Source organism: Pinus tabuliformis, chromosome 9, assembly GCF_031772625.1.
Source record: "Pinus tabuliformis cultivar Carrire ecotype Pingquan chromosome 9, CPIR1, whole genome shotgun sequence".
NCBI lineage: Eukaryota > Viridiplantae > Streptophyta > Pinopsida > Pinales > Pinaceae > Pinus > Pinus tabuliformis.
This window is the reverse complement of record NC_142307.1, coordinates 1,100,131,190-1,100,148,555: the sequence shown is the minus strand read 5'-3', so window position 1 is coordinate 1,100,148,555 and position 17,366 is coordinate 1,100,131,190. Positions and strand designations below refer to the sequence as shown.

General features: G+C 40.7%; 1 protein-coding gene across 1 annotated transcript in view; it reads left to right on the top strand.

The window, feature by feature from the left end:
* Nucleotides 1–9,701, top strand: part of LOC149152506 (uncharacterized) — a 209,670-nt gene extending 199,969 nt beyond the window's left edge. Inside the window, exon 3 of the mRNA XM_089439753.1 lies at nt 9,218–9,701. Coding sequence (XP_089295879.1) covers nt 9,218–9,246 — 29 coding nt within the window. The 3' untranslated portion in view covers nt 9,247–9,701. The remainder of the gene's footprint in view (nt 1–9,217) is intronic.
* The last annotated feature ends 7,665 nt before the right edge of the window (nt 9,702–17,366 follow it).

Below are 17,366 nucleotides of genomic sequence, written 5' to 3'. Positions count from 1 at the left end.
ATCTACAGGTACATTGACCCTTGGGCTCCAAGTTCACAGACTGTGGGAAAGTGTTGACTATGTTTGGGCTCTAGGAATTTTTATATGGTATTCTAACTTTGCAGAAGGGTGTGTGACCAATATTCTAATTTTTCAAAAAATACATTTATCCATTGCCATTATTCAGAATTTATTTCTCAAAAAAATTAATTTACAAACATTGTATATTTGTAAATATTTTGTAAAATATTTCTAACCCTTGTTTGTAGTAGTTGGGGTTTTGGGTTTATTTTAAATTTTGTATATATATTGGGGTTTTGGGAAAAGGTGAATTCACAAGCCATCAAGGAAAATTCAAATTTTGTGCAAGGGCTTGAAGGGTTTCTCTCACCCAAGTGAGACGTCTAGCCATTTGAAAGAAATCGTTGGAGTTTTGAGGCAAATCTAGGCCAAGGAAGGCAATATCTAGCCTCCGACTACCTTCCAAGCTCTACGTTCAAGCAAAAGAGAAAGTCGCTAGAGGAGAATTCGTGGCAACTTTGTGGCAATTTTTTGAAGATCTGAGTCAAAATTTAATTTTGCAGGGGTTCAATTTTTTTTTAGGGCCTTCTAGGCCTAGCACTAGCCCTTTTAGCCCTAACCGCAACTTCCTTAACCCTCCTTGGTAAGCTGCTAACCTAATTCGGCCTCCTAGCCCTTGCCGTGACCCCTTATTCCCTTGTCATAAGCCCTTAAGGGCTGCTAGCAATGGTCACATGCCTTTCTAGGCCTCTAACCCTTCCTCCGTGGCCTAATCTCCCCTCCGTTGGCTTCCCTCCTCCCTCCATGAGCCCTTCTCCCTCTCCGCTGCCTCTCGGTAGCTCTAGATCCCTTTGCCGTAGGCCTTAAGGCCTCATTTCCCCTAGCGACAACCTCATCCAGCCTTATGGCAGCCTCTTAGAGGCCTACCCTAGGTGCCGCGGGCCCTTCTAACCCTTGACGACAGGCCTGTTGGCCCCTTTCTTAGGTGCCATAGGCCTACAAGGCCTTTCCCTTAGCCACTACCTTCCTTTAGGCCTAGCATTTACCTCTAGCCCTCATCTAACCCTCTTCACCTCATTTCAGTCATCATTTGGATTATCATTGAGTTTTTTTCACTAATACTTTGTGGTTGCAGAGATATTCAAGAGAATTTTGAGCTAACAACTGTGGTTGCAGGAGATCAATTCATTGGAGGAGTTTTGGGCAAGCAAGCTAGTCATTTTCAAGGCTTAAAGGCCTATTGGTTTGCCTCCTCAAACCCTCATTTTCATCTTTGTTTTACTAGCAGCCTCTGATCATTTGCTTACAATGGTATAAAACTCATCTAAGTGGCATAAATCTAACTAATAAGTCACCTAAATACATTAACTAATCACTGTTTGGAAAGCATCATAAAGTCTGATCATACATAGCAGTGACATTGGAAAAGGATCCTAAACTCAAGTAAGCATTTATCTCTTGGTTTCGCTTGCACCATTGTTTACAATCTTCTGTTGGCAAAGTAGTTCAAGAGGGCTGCTTTCTAAGTCTTTCCTTGGTTGTCTCATTTGCATTTTGCGTGCATTTTCCTCTTGCACTCATAAGCATTTTATTTATTGCATTCTAAGTGCTGTCGTTTAATTCAAGAAGTAAGTATTGGATTTAATTTGGCATATCTAGTTTACTAATGTAATAGAATTTGAGTATAAATTGCATAAAGGTTCCTAACATTGGTTAATGCTCCATTGATAAGCATAACACATTGTGAAAAAGATTGTTTACATTGGATTGTTAAAGAGGTTGATAAATTGGTTATATTACTTCCTAATAAGAATACTAACACATTGCTTTCTTGTGAGTTTCATAATCTAAGAGGTCATAATTTTGCACTAAATAACTCACTCATAAAAGCACTTGACAAATCAATCTCAAGAGTTGAATATCTTTTTGAATGGTTGATATTGCTTAAGTTGGTAATTAAAAGGGATATTGGACTTGGGCATATTAACATTTGAATTGGAGATCTAATTGTTCTACATAAAATTGGCATTGTGATAATTTGTTGTCATAAATTTGAGAGTTGCTAATTGTGTTTAAAGAACATTAATCATCTAAATTGTCAATCTCTTGAGCAATTGTTTATTGATACCCTTTTCATTCTTGTATTGTCTCTAAAGAGCCTTGGTTAATTGTTCTAAGTAATATCGTGGATAAGTAATCTAATTTTTCTTATTCGCCATTATTGTTATTAAATTTATTGTTCATGGTTGATCTATTGTGATAATCTAATTCTATCTTTGACATACTGGTCAATTGTCTCAAAGAGCATTAGTCTTGTCTTTTATTTAGTGTTTGAGCGATTATCTCTTGATTACATTGAATATCTCTTTTTGGCACTGTTGAATTTAAGCACTTTCTCTTGTGGTTGAGATTATCATTCATTTACTGTTAAGTACTCTATTGACATAACTTAAGATCACTTGTAACTAAGTACTTAAGGAACATTAAATAATCTCACCTTAGGGGCACTCACCATCTTGCATTTACATCCTAGGCCTAGTCTTGCACTAATTAATTAACCTCCAAGCATAAGATTGGTTGACAGAAAGATAGGGCCACCCTTATTCTTGTAGCTTGTGAAGGATAGACCCTCTCTAATGGTTAACACGGTGACCTTGTTATCGTCAGAGCCACAATATCTACAGTGCTAGAGGCACTGGGTAGTTAGATTTCAAGGGGACGTATCGTTAACCAAGCCATTGCTTACTTCGCCTTGAATTCTCTCTACAACTTGCTTTAGAGACTAGCCTCAAAACAACGAAGAATTAAGGGATTCACCTAGTTAAGCATTTAACTAAAATAAACCAAGACTTTGCATCTCACCTAGGTTGTAGGATTTGCATAACATATAGGTTAGCAAAGCATCTCCAAGCAACAACTGTTCATCCGGTCATTTGGTGTATAATTGATATAAAACAAGTATTTGACTCCATAAGGCATTGGTTTCATGCAACAATCTAATCTAATATTGGAAACACTAAGAGGGGGGTGAATCAATATTTCTTACCAATTAACACTTTTTAATCTCTTTTAGAGCATTAATTAATCTTCAGTTATTATTAATGTTCTTCTTCAAATGATCATAAACAATAATCAACAATTGACAACACCATACAACAATACAAAAAGATAAAATAGAGGACACAAAGATTTTTAGGTGGAAAACCCCCTCCGGGTCAAAAACCACCGAATGCTTCTTTAGTAATTGTCTTCTCCCTGTTAAAAGAAAATTGATTACATCAAGATTTCAGCTACAACTGAGGGAGGCGTCAACCCCCTAATTCACAGGCTACAACTTGTAGGACGCTACTAGACCCTAATATCCTGTTGCAACCAGAAGGACGCCCCAACGCCCTGTAGATCAGGCCACAACCTAATGAGTGCCCCAACACTCTGTTTACCAGCTGTTGTCGGAAAGGATGCTTCGCTGCCCTGTTAGTTTATCAGCCACAATTGAATGGACGCCACAACGCCTTGTGCAAGCCACAACTTGCCCTAGCACCACCCTGCCACCCTGAAGTGTTCTTAGGCCACAACCTGAAGGTGACTCCAATCACCCAAAAGAGTCGGTAGATCATGTTTCATGGTTTTCACACTAGATCCCCTGGTGCTCTGAATCAATATAGTAAAGTTGTAAAGAAGATGTTGTATATCTATCAGATCCTAGTAGCCACTGACCACTGCACAAAGTTGCACATCAACTCACTGCTCAACTGCACATCACTGTCACTGCTCAACTGCACATCACTGAGTGTCACTGCTCGCAAAGGTCACTATACATCATAACTGAACTACTACGCTTCTCAACATCAAGAGCTCACAAAGCTGGCTACCAATACACGTCACTGTACGAACTGCTCACGAATGAATAAACATCAAAGCTCATATGCAAAGTTCAAACAACACATCACTCTGCCGCACTGTACCAAACTGCTCATAATGCTGCAAACATGTGGCACTGCTATCAAATAATGGCACAAACCCAGGTGCCTCAGGTCATCCCTATGACCTGCCTTCAAAGCTCTCAGGCTAGGCCCAAGTAGGGCTACCAGCATATGTGTAATCGCTTCTGCTCAGATAGTCAATGCCCTAGAGCCATTTTCACCCAATGTAGTCATGTAAATCACGGTCCAATGAGGCTGTCATAAACCAACTGCAATACTGTTATACAACCACTGTTATATCAGACAATCACATCAATAGTTAATGAATGCTACCATGTAAATGCATTACATCACTAAGCGTGCTGCAACATGTTTGACAAGACAAGAGTCATGTTTACAGTCTCACTTATATGTCAAGTCAAAGTCAAGATATTATCTCAATGTTTAATCTAAGTGTCAATTTATATGTGTCAGGTCAACGGATCATGTCAATACTACTGCTGCAATCTTTAGGAGACACTTGTCTAGGTGCTGCACTCTTAGGAGACTTCTATACAAGTACTACTATCTACATAAGATCAATGTACTAGGTCTAAGTCTCCAACTCAAGTCATGGTAAATGTATACAGTCAATGTATTTAATCAAGTTAAGTAGACATATCAGGTCTATGCTACTGCCGCATAAGGTTAATATATCATTTGTCAAGTTATGTTATCAATGTCAAAGTGAAATCACCAAAGCAATGGCACTGCTGTTATAAACCACAGGTGAATGCTGTAGGTGTCATTGTCAAGTCACTTAAACTTCAGGTTTGGAATGACTCAACGATAAGCTGCTGATCTCAAATAAGCACTGCAGATTCAAATCTTCACACCATAGGCCATAAGTGTATTGGTGCACAGGGGTCAGTTCCAAATAAGAATAGATGTGCGTATATAAAGTATATATGTATGTTCAGAATTTTGCACTTCAAGGAGAATGCTGCTGTAGGATGATCATAGTGTCATAACAAACATAACTCTTATTGTTGTACCAACAGTTTAGTGCCCTTATTAGATCCGCACCTTGAATTTGTCTATGTAATTGATATCATTTTTTTTTTTTGGTTGACAAGACTCATGTAGCTGTATAAAGAAAATTGTAGCTACTGTCTTTAATAGAAGTCACTTCATACCTGAACCAAGCCTCAAAATTTGGATGTAAGAGCAGATTTACGGTGCTTCTATAGAACCATTGGGCAGAATAATTTAAGTGGACCAAAACTGAAGTAAGGATACAAGAACTTGTGAATTCTGGACCAAAGTTTGCAGCAAGATATATTGATTGACTTTTAGTGCCCTAAATTTACACTGCTTCCTATGTTGAGTTCCCAAACAAAACTTAAGAATTATAACCAAACCCAATCAAAACAAAGGAGAACAGCACCCAGAACTTCGCTATCCTTTGAATAGAACACAAAACTTAAAGGAAAGATACCTGAACCCAAACCGAATTTCTGAATAGGAACACTGAGCCCTAATCCAAGTCTCTCTTTTGCATTATCTGCCTTAGGAGTCTGAAATATGCTTCTTTAGATAGCCTAAAGATTACGGAGGTAATCATGATAATATGTGTGAAATTAATGTGCTAAGGATGATGTATAAGGTTTTTTTTATAGAATGTGGGAGGGCTTCATATTTGACCGTTGGAGGAGACATTATACACCTTTTTAGGGGCATAATTAGGTACATCTTTTTTGGATGTTTTAAACACTTTTTATTATTAATAAATTTAATTTAATTTAGTAATCATTAATAATTTGTTTACTAAACTCTAAGTAATTGTACACTAACCCTCTTTGGTGTGTTTTTTTAGGTGACACATGAGTGTATTAAGTCAATGATTGATTTATTGTCTTTGGTTTTTGAAGTAATGTAACTTATACAGGGTGAAATTACAGTGATAAACAATGTCATATGTTGACAACCGTAGATAGAGGTGTCATGTCACTACCCCTGGGGGTTTTAACCAAAACACTGGGCAAAAACTGGGGTCACTAACTTCAATTATGAATATCTCTCAAACCAGGAGACCTCTCGGGGCGTACCACATATCAACAAAAACATCTTTTCGAGGAGAATCTAATGACATAGATCTCTGACCCAAACTCAATGATTTGACCTATCAAAATCCCTTGACAAAGTCGGGGCACATCCTCAGTCCAAGGAACCCAAACCCTAGGACTTGGGTTTTTAACTACCCAACAGTATAGTTGCAATCTTGATGTAATCCGACAATTACTAAGAAGCGTTCATTAACCATTTGACATCAATCACTGGTGTTTTTGGTCAAAGTCAAACCCATCAACTTCATGGGTTGACATCAATGACAACACCATCCAACATCTAATCTCTAAAACTTGCTAAATCAACCAAGTGGCTAGGCCATTCAGTTGTGTCTCCCAGATTTGTTGGTTGCCAACAAATCTTGCTTTCTCACATTCCATAGGGACTACCCCCCATAGCTTGCTGTTGGGAGACAACTAGAAAGGAGAGGGCAGGGATCAGAGTGACAACCCTCGCCCTAGCCGCCATTGCTAGCTTTAGTGTTGAAATTATACACTCTAGTTGGTTTAAAGAGCGGAATCACTCGGACTTTGCCATTGTACTACCAAGAAGAAGATTTGCAGAAGATAACGGAGGTAAAAGGTGTTATCAGTTGATTTTATCTTCTATTATCGAGTTTTTCACATATCTTGACAGGTTGAGCTAACAAACTGAGTGTGGTTCAAGATTCACAAATCTGGGGTTGCTTTCCTTGCTGAAAAGAGTTAAGTTACCTTGCTGAATTGGGGTCAAAGTTCTGGCTTCATAGGGCTGAGTTTCCTTTGTCAAAGAGACTGAACATTGATGTGGTTTATTGGGTCAAAGTTTCCAGTCAAAAAAGGGTCGAGCTTCCTTCTATTTCCAGGGCTGAGTTTGCTGTAGTGTGTGGCTGAGTTTTACTGATTCCACTGAGAAAAGGGATGAGTTTCCTCTCTTGTTGTTGGCTGAGCTTACCACTTCAAAGGCTGAACTTATCATCCCTTCGCCGTGCCATTATACTCTATTATCTGTGTTTTGGGGTTGAGTTACCATTGCAAACAGAGGCTGAGTTTATATCAACTAAGGAAGGGGATGATAATCGTCCTGTAGCTGATTCTGATCACTGGAAACCTCTTTACTGGAGCTGCTGTGTATTGGAATTTTCTGGGCAGCGTATATATAGCAGGTTTCATTTTTCTTTGGGTTTCTTGTCTCCAGTCAAGTAAATATCAAGTCTGCTAGAACTGAGATTATTGTGTAATTCCTGAGTTTGCATTTCAGTGGAAAGTAAAGATTTATTGGCTGTTACTATGGTTATTCTGGGGGCTTATGATTGCTGAGTTAAAATTAAAATTATTTCACTGTTCTGAAGTATTTCTATGAGCACATATCTTGTTATAACTTATTATATATTTATTCAAACCAAAGAACAAGAAAGTGCACCTACAACAGTTTACATTCTAACTGTTTGACAAAATATCACAAAGACCTTCACAAGAAAAACTCAGAACTTTGGTGGCAAACTTGAGGTACCTTCCTTGTTGAAGCATGCTCCTGGACAACAGTGATATTCATACTCAGATTTGTCTCTGTACACCATTTAACAGCACTCTTATTATTGTATATTTCGCTGGTGTTTATGACATATTGCTTCTCTATTGTTGTAGTGAATACATGTCAGTGGTATGTGTTATTCTAATAGCCCAATGCAAGTTATATCTTACTGAGTTGTAGTAATTTTGCGGTATTATTATTGTACTGTGCCCTTTATTTGAAATTTTATAATGAAAAATACACCTACAGCCATGTGTCCTTAAACTGTTTGACGAAATATTTCACTGAAAAAGCTCAGTTAAACTCAGAATTTAAGGGGCAAGAATTGGGGTATTCCGGTTGGGAATCTTACATGCTTGAACTCGAGGAGTGGTTTTGTGCACCTTGGCTACTCATATATAATGAAACCAAATTGTTTCCCTTCTTTAGTTCATTTGCACTTTGGAGTAAATCAATCTTGTTTGAATTGTCTAAATATTAATTGATTCGTCTTTGATGAAATCCATATCTGTGATTTGCATCTTCATTGGCTAATTTGTTCGCAAATCTTTTAAGATGAATTCAATATTGCTGAATTAGTTTGAAAGTGCTTTGTTCCTTTTCACATAGTCCTAAATTATGGCTAAAAGGGAATCACATCCCATTGTTAAATCCTGGATTCTAAAGCTTGAGCCGTAGCACATTTGTGTTAGTGGTTCAAGCTCATTGTTGTTTGCTTGCTCCGGCCCAACACAAAATGGAAGTCTAATGAGTTAGAAGGATTTTCAATCTCGTTGTCCCTTGTGTGCTCCAACCCTGCACTGAATGTGAGTATCTCTTGTTCGAAGAACATTTTCAATTCCTTCCTTGCTCTAGCTTGATTGGGAGTTTTCTTGGAGGCTCCTTTGAAATTTAGGTTGCAGGTAGCTTGAGGAAGATTATTCCATTCCAAACCTGGAGATCCTCTTAGGTCAATTTCTTTGTGACCAGTCATTAATTATTTATTAATAGAAACCCATCAAGTATTTTAAAGTATAAGCAAATGACCCTTGCCTTGTTTTTTGGTTGTACAAGGAGTCGATTGAAAGCACAAATTGTAGTTTGCCCTTCATCACACATCATTTAAGATTGCCTCCCTTTTAAGCTTGTTCATTTTTTAATACAGTGAAAGATCTACTTGAGGCCCCAAATCAACATTCATTTTGTCCTCAAAATCATTTTTGAGGGGATCAAGTTTTATCTACCAGTAGAGGAGGCTGTGACTATTTGATGATCCTATATAAAATATGTTAACATTAGTCAATCCTAGTTACTAATTGATGCTTGTCCACTGTGGTCAACAAGACCATTATTTTGTAGGAGGCCCATTGCCTATTTTGTGCAATATAGAATATGTAATGCGAAAATAATAGTTTAGGTATGCATATAGATTTTCAAATTTACATCCTTATTGAGAAGCTTTTTGCATTATATAAGAATAAAACTATGAATATCATCCAACATTATGTTACTTGTTTAATGATAACTTGACACGATAATTTTCTTTTTTTGAATGTTGTGGCCATAGCTTATATGGTAATACCTTACATGATCATATTTTATTAGTAAGAAGTGTTGGATGTTGGAAGGAGCCTTTGTTTTAGAAATGTGATCCAAATATGTAACTAGTTGAGTCTAACTCATGATTCACATTGTAGGTGACATTGGAGTGGGTGATGGTGGGTGATTAAACTATCAACCTTTTGCCTTCTTGGAAGTGATGTTGGTAGCTCAAGACTAATATTGTTCACTTTATTTGGATGGCAACACGTTGAAATCCAATGTGCACCCATCAACACCATATATTGTAGTGGTTAGTGTGAACATGCATTGGAATGAAGGTGTTTTTTGCTTGTAATGTGGAGAGTTAAATGGTATAAGTTTCACTATTATTATGTCACTTCTTTAGCATCTCCTTTAATTTGTTTACTTACACCTTTTTTTAGTTGATTAGTCAGCTTGGTATTACTTATGGGATATTACTAGATACTACTTGGCGGCTTTAGCTTTTTGTCTCATGAATTGGACTTTTTATTCATCATCCAACATTATTCCTGTAGATTGGCTGTAAATTTGGTGATCAACATCATAATTGCAATTCTTTCTTATTTATACCATTTAATTATGATTGATTTAGATGAAGGATATCCTTGTTGCTTCAAAAAGAAAACAAACAAGAACTGAATTACTAGATGTTATGTTCATTTTATTTGAGTTGAGTTTTTATACAATCATATAGAGTTTTGTAGGTTTTCCTCTTTTTTTCTTTAATATACAGCAATAGTGAGTTAGGCATGTAACCAAACTTTGATATCTGGACAAAAAACATTTGGCTTGAAGTGATCGCTTTTAATAGATGGATGCCATTTGAAAGGCTTTAGTAAATGTAATAGAAAAAATCAAGGCGGTAAACAATAGAGTTGTTGTAATTTGACATTGAATGTAGTTTTCTATTGAATGCAATTGAGTCACGATTTAACCATAATCTCATACAAGGGATTATGTTGGAGCATTTTATGACTTTCATTGTTTCTCATCTACACTATTGATATGGATTGTGAGGGCATTAATATTTGAATGACAATAGCGCACAATAAGCAAAAAATAGTGTTAATCCTTCTCATGATTACCATATGGGCTTCATCCCTTTGAATGGGATGGGTATTTGTGTTAAATATAGATAGAGTATTCTTTTCAAATACATAAGTTTGGCTTATAGATGAATGTTGTGGTCCCTAAGCTTACATTTCAAGAGTGCAAATATCCATTTTAGGAAATTGTTAGCCCCCTTGTTTCACCCAAATGTCACATAATGTTTGGTCTTGTTTGCCTTGGAGTTAGAACCAATGCACAATGTTTTCTTTGAATTGTTACACTATTCTTTAAAGTGTGGAATTCACTTAGATTTTGGCATGTTGCAAAATTAACGTTGTAAGCACTAAGCACCTTGAGTGGTATATCTGTGAAATTAGGGCCCTTGGGTTACTATTGCTGCTACTTTATTTTGCTCCATGTTTGGAATTCTCTTCTGCATCAACGTGTCAAACATTGAACAAAAAAGGATGGGGAAGACGTTGGCTACTATCAATTTATAAATTTTAACACATGTCTAAGGTTGATCATACATAGTCGCAATCTAATTCTCTCTAGTGTAGAAGGTGATATAATTATTGATTGATGATCCAATAAATACTGTTTAATTTTAATTTACTCCCCATTGTATTTACATAGAGGAAATTGCACATTGTTTCAAATGGCCCTTATTGTTGGCATGCCTTTGGTTTTTTGAAAGATTAATGCATGCTTTGTGTTCCTATGTCTAGTGTCCTATAAACAAGGTGGCCTCATATATCAATTTGTTGTATGGCTAGATCGTGACCTTAAAAATATATTATTGTTAAAAATGTGCAAGTACAAAATGTTTTAATAAGGTGAATTAATGTAACATATGTGATTGGAATTATGTTTGTGTACACATGCACAAATTTATGTGAGGTGGTTAGAACTGTTGATATCTTTTGGATAATCTTCACTTGTGGCCAAATGCTAGCCCATTAAGTGGGTAGTTGAGAATCTTTATAGGTCAATTTGTGGGTTGTTACACCCATTATTAGAGTATTGTATTTTATTATATTTTAGGGTAAGGTCGACCTAATCTCCTCCTTGGGGCTAGCTCATTAACCTTATGTAATGTCCCTTCCTAAATTATTTGGAACATGATTAATTTCTACATTTTGGGGCCGATTTTGGAGGTGATGGGGTCCATTCGATTTTATTAGGAGGCTAGACTTAGCAGAAGTTATTTTGATGTGGTTAATTTGTATGTAGGGGCTCCCACATTAGGAGAATACGCATTCCCTAGTTCGATTTGCATGGAGGGGAAATCGATGGTTAAGTGAGGGACCCACGATGGCAGGAAAATGGAGGGAAAAATGCTCCACGAAATCTATATAAGGAAGGCAACTCTCCTCATTTCAACATCTTATCTTTTGACATATTGAACTCAATCTTAGTTGCTCGAGCTACTTAGCCAGGTTACTGTGTTGTTTAGCACATGAGTGTCTTCGAGCGAAGATCCCAACCCTTTCTTCGGTGGACTTTGAGTGCTAGCCCTAGGAAGGAGTTCTTCTTCATCTCAGTTCGTAGAAGTAGTAGGGAGACGAGTTACATCAGTTGTAAGTCGAGTACCAGCAGCAAGGGGAGTTACAGCAGTGCCGGGATTGCGCAACCACAACGTGAGGCACTCCAGGAAGTTGGGGAGACAGGAGCATCCTTTCATCATTTTCAGGAGTATAGAGGGCAATTACAGACAAGAGGGCCATCCTACACGCAACTCTCATTTCATCACACGCAGGACTGCGCCATTTCCATGACCGTGCAGTCATTGGAGTGAGACTCTTTGGGGCAGCACCATCTGGGGAAGTTTGAAGCTGGGGTGCTGAGAGATAATTTGGAGGGCCATTTGAGGAGGATTGCTGGAGTTGGGAGATGAGAGATTGACAGGATCAGTCACAACAACAAAATTCGAAATTGGAGGAGGGCCAAGCTGTGAAGGGTCAATTTTTTGAAGGTTGGAACCAAGGGAAACCCTTTCTGGGTTTTTCCTGGGTTTTAGGCAAGGATCACACTCTTAATTTTATAGAATTTTTGGGTAGATCCGAGGGGTCAAACAGGGGTCCCAACTTAGTCAGCAGCTAGAGGAGCGAAGGGGAATTTGGGCAAAAATTCCAAGGTCAACATTTGGCCAATTCCTTCGTGGGTTACTATGGGTTTCTTGTGTAGAGACTAGGATTAATTTCCCAGAATTTTCTGAGAGCAAAAGAGAAGGCTCTAACAACAGATAATTTCAGGCAACAACACCTTTTTGGGCAATAACAATGCAGCTCTTGGGCCGGATTACCAACATATTTGAGGAGGGTGTTCCATTGTTCGTTTTGGACTTTTGCAAGCTTGCTTAGAGAAAGCCTAGGTGCACTCATTCCAACACTTTGTTGTACACCTTCCCATTTAATAAAATGAGTAGACAATGCAGTTTGGTTGCCAATTTTGTGGTATGATGGTTTGATTTAATTTTATGGTGTTATTTTTATTGTCCGCTTTGCATAGCACTATTTTTCCTATTTTGGAACATTACAGTGGTATCAGAGCATGATCTTGGCCCAACTGTGGGAAACTAGCTAGAGGATCATGGAAACTTTGGGTATGAGTGCACAGTGACGGGTAAAACCGGAGACAAACCCATGGCTCAAGGGAAATCCAGTATGTAGAAATTCTGGGGTAGAATTCATTAGGACGATGAGCGGCTGGCCCAGTTGAGGAGGGTGACAGACCAAACCCATCCTCACCCTTACAACAGAGACGTTAGAGGTGAGCAGGTTGTGGGGGTGCAACCATCTACATCATGTGGGGAAAGTCGACTAGATCAGGGCACCAAATCTCCTGAAAAGGAGGAAGCAGGACAAAGATAGTTAGAGGGTGAGACCAGGGGGCGCTTTTGCTGGTGGAGACCTGGCTTTAGATATCAGGAGCTTGAGGAGGAGGTTGAGCATGGTGCTGAGAGTCCACAGGATGGTGAGGAGCACATCGATATACTCGGTGTGGCACTGGAGTCACCTTTATTAGAGACCTCTTTGATAGCCCCAGTTGACACCGTGGTGGAGAAGATAGAGCCTACACACATAGAGCCATCTGTTGAGGAGCCACCCATGGGCGAGATGCCAACAGTTGCTAAGTTATCTGGAGCTGTGACCGAGTTTATAGGTGATAGATGCCCACGACAGTCCCACCAGTTTCAGGCCGACCTTCTAGCATTACAGAGGAAGGTCGCATTAGTGTGTGAGGCTGTTTTGAAATAGAACGAGGAGCTGGAGTGCATGAGAGTGGTTTGTGTTGAGTCCACGGCCAAATTGACTCACGTTGGGGAGCGGTTGGATTCCCTACTGGTGCAGCTAGAGTGCATGTTGGAGCATGAGAGCAACACTCTTTGGGCATACATAAATGGGGCTGGAAATACTGTTAGATTACCTTGGCCCATTGGACAGAGAGAGACAAAGCTACCTAGTCAGATTTTATGTGTTGACCAGGATAGCGAGATGAGACTACTTGAGTTGCACAGGGTGCAACACCCGCATGCTGGGGTTGTTCTATGTGCGAGAGTTCGTGCATTCGATCCCTCTCTTGGGGTTGGGTGGCGAGAGATTCTAAGTTGGTACCCGGTGGAGTGGGTTGTGGAGATGGTAGTGGACCCAGGTGAAGTTCAGGAGTTTCCAGGCACTGGGGATGCTGGAAGCTTCGACTGGCATTGGGATCCGGGAGGGACCACCTATCATTTCCTAGGTATACCGGTTGACTACGACCTAGAGGGTATAGTTGACCTAGTAGTCGAGCGTGCACCTCTGCTAGGAGAGTTTCGGTTAGCACCAGCGACCAACCACTTTATGGATGTGCTTCTTGGGTTGACTTGGTACGATGTTTGTACACAGGATCACGGGGTGATTAGCACACTCTGGTAGGATTTTGTTGGAGGAGGTGGCATTAACATGCCGCCAAATGGCGCCTTGTATGGAGTTGGGGATTCTTCACTTTTGTGTGGGGCATAGAGGATGCAGAGGATCAACACAGAGGTAGCATCACTGCTAACACATAGGGAGATTCACTTCTCAGATCCCTGAGGGAGGATTTGGAGTGAAGATCCATTCACTAGAGGGTATGATGATGTGACGATGGAGGTGATGATACTGGTTGGGTGTGGGCTGACACATAGGGACACAACTTTAGGCCATCTCATTCGGGGATGGGTAGGAGCATCTAGCATGGAGCATTGGTCTGCAGATGGGCATGGAGACGCATGGGGGAGTGCCTCACATCGCATTGAGTACATGCGGGGAGTGACTGGTGCAGTGACACAGGCGGGACACAGGACGATACAGGATGACATAGTTGTAGCTGGGGGTATCCAGTGGTGTACAGGGACAGGTTGCGGCATACAGTGGCATGTCGAGGAATGCGGTGTTGCTTGGTGGTGTGCAGTGACGCATGGTGCGACGCAGCAGGCTCTTGGAGCGTTGCCTCCAAGGAGGCATATGGATAGGGGCATTAGGTGTACCGTTGGATGCAACTCACCTAGGATCGATGAGGACATTGTTGAGCATCTGGGGACACCATGCTTAGCGGAGACAGGGCTTTGAGGGAGTTATCAACAGATCTGAGGCATAGAGAGTGTTGTTTGTAAGATCACTCTTGGGCATTCCGATAAAATTTTGATCATACCATTTGGGACATACCCACCCATCATCCTCTAACATTGCTTACAATCACAACATGTTTGGTTAATTCCCCCTAACACTCTCCAATCAGGTAGCAGGGTATGGGAGGCTCACTCTAGACAGTTGGATGAGACACTGCGTGCCATGAGCCGAGAGGAGACCCTTCAGTTGAGACCCTTAGTAGGTGCACGAGTTGTCGGATACAGGCTTAGGGATGGGGTGGTTGATAGCCGAGGTAGCATATATTCAGCCCCTGAGCTCACAATTGAGGGATGGTGGATGGTAGAATTCGTCTACATGAGGGTACCCAGACTCCAAGCAGTGTGGAGGTGTATCATTAGGAGTTGGGATAACGGATTTCACTGCTTGGTCTAGCAGGAGCAACGCAGGTTCACAGGCATGAGACCTACTCCTTATACTTGGCGTCTGCCCAGGGAATACATATAGGGATTGGAAATGAGGACCAAATGGGTTTAGCTGGTAACGACATTACGCAGCGACATCCTGTGAGCAGTGGGAGTTATGACATCCTGTGAGGAGTGGGAGTTATGAGCTCCCCGTATGTTTGGGGAATCCGGGGATACGGTTGGCAGGCAGATCACTCCATTTTGTGATGAGCAGGGTCATGGTAGAGGATGATCCAGTTCACTTTCGATTTGACACATGGGGGATCACTGAAACCTCCACTACATGGCGAGGCATACTTGTCCTGTTATGGCTCAGAGTTGAGATTGCCAGTGGAGGGGTAGATATTGGCATCATGGAGATGCTTGGGTAGGATGAGCTTGATTCTCACAGATTTTTCGCCACTAGGCCTCAGGAGGGGAGGATACTATCTGCGCACGTTGGGGAGTATGTCATAGTCAGAGTAGTGCAATGTCAACATGGTGGCACCACTCTGGGACCAACAGGGAACTGGGGCATCACAACTCTTCACAGCGCAATAACCTTTAGGGATGCGTTAGCTACTATAGGGGGAGATCATACAAATCTTCCATTGGGCTATAACGAGTCACTGATGGAGCAGGAGACTTCTGGTACTTGCACTGGGCAGGTTAAGGAGTGGAGTGAGTGGAGCTTCATGTTGGATAGGATGGCCTAGGATCCTGGTATTAAAGGATTCTTTCATATTAGGATAGTGCAGAGGTTAGGCACGATACAATGGCACATCTAGGACCCTGGCACATTTTGCAGTGATAGTGGGGAGCAATAGTTAGAAAGGATGCTTGCTCAAGCATTGCTTGAGGACAAGCGATTTTTGGTGCATTTGAGGAGTTTGCCGGATGAGGATGCTACTTGGGAGGGCGAGCGCATACTTGAGCATCCAACACTGAAGTTGCTTGGGGACAAGCAACATTTGGGAGGGGAGGACTGTAATTTCCCTTCCTAAATTATTTTGGAACATGATTATTCTCTACATTTTGGGGCCGATTTTGGAGGTGATGGGGCCCATTCGATATTATTAGGAGGCTAGACTTAGCAGAAGTTATTTCGATGTGGTTAATTTGTATGTGGGTGCCACCTCGCATTCCTAGTTCGCTTTGCATTGAGGGGAACTCGATGGTTAAGTGAGGGACCCACGATGGAGGGAAAATGGAGGGAAAAGTGCTCCACGAAATCTATACAAGGAAGGCAACTCTCCTCATTTCAACATCTTAACTTTTGACATATTGAACTCAATCTTAGTTGCTTGAGTTGCTTAGCTGGGTTACTGTGCTGTTTAGCACGCGAGTGTCTCCGAGCGGAGATCTCAACCCTCGCTTTGGTGGACTTCGAGTGATAGCCCTAGGAGGGAGTTCTTCTTCATCTCAGTTCGTAGCAGTAGCAGGGAGACGAGTTACAACAGTTGTAAGTCCAATACCAGCAACATGGGGAGTTACAACAACGCAGGGATTGCGCAGTCACAACGTGAGGCACTCCGGGAAGTTGGGGAGACAGGAGCATCCTTTCATCATTTTTAGGAGTATAGAGGGTAGCTACAGACAAGTGGGCCATCCTACATGCAACTCTCATTTCATCACACGCAGGACTGTGTCATCTCCATGACTACGCAGTGATTGGAGTGAGACTCTTTGGGGCAGCACCATCCGGAGGAGTTTGGAGCTGGGGTGCTGGGAGATCATTTGGAGGGCCATTTGAGGAAGATTGCTGTAGTTGGGAGAGAAGAGATTGATAGGATCAATCACAAAAATAGAATTCGAAATTGGAGGAGGGCCAAGCTGTGAAGGGTCAATTTTTGAAGTTTGGAACCAAGGGAAACCCTTTCTGGGTTTTTCTGGGTTTTGGGCAAGGAGCACACTCCTATTTTTACAGAATTTTCTGGGTAGATCTGAGGGGTCAAACAAGGGTCCCAACTTAGCCAGCAGCTATAGGCGCTGAGGGGAATTTGGACCAAAATTCCGAGGTCAAAATTTGGCCAATTCCTTCGTGGTTTATTCTGGGTTTCTTGTGTTGTTAAGTTATGGTATGTTCTATGCTTATAACAGTTTACTTCTTTTTCTTATTATATTCCACCGATTAGCAATCACATGTACATAAAGTA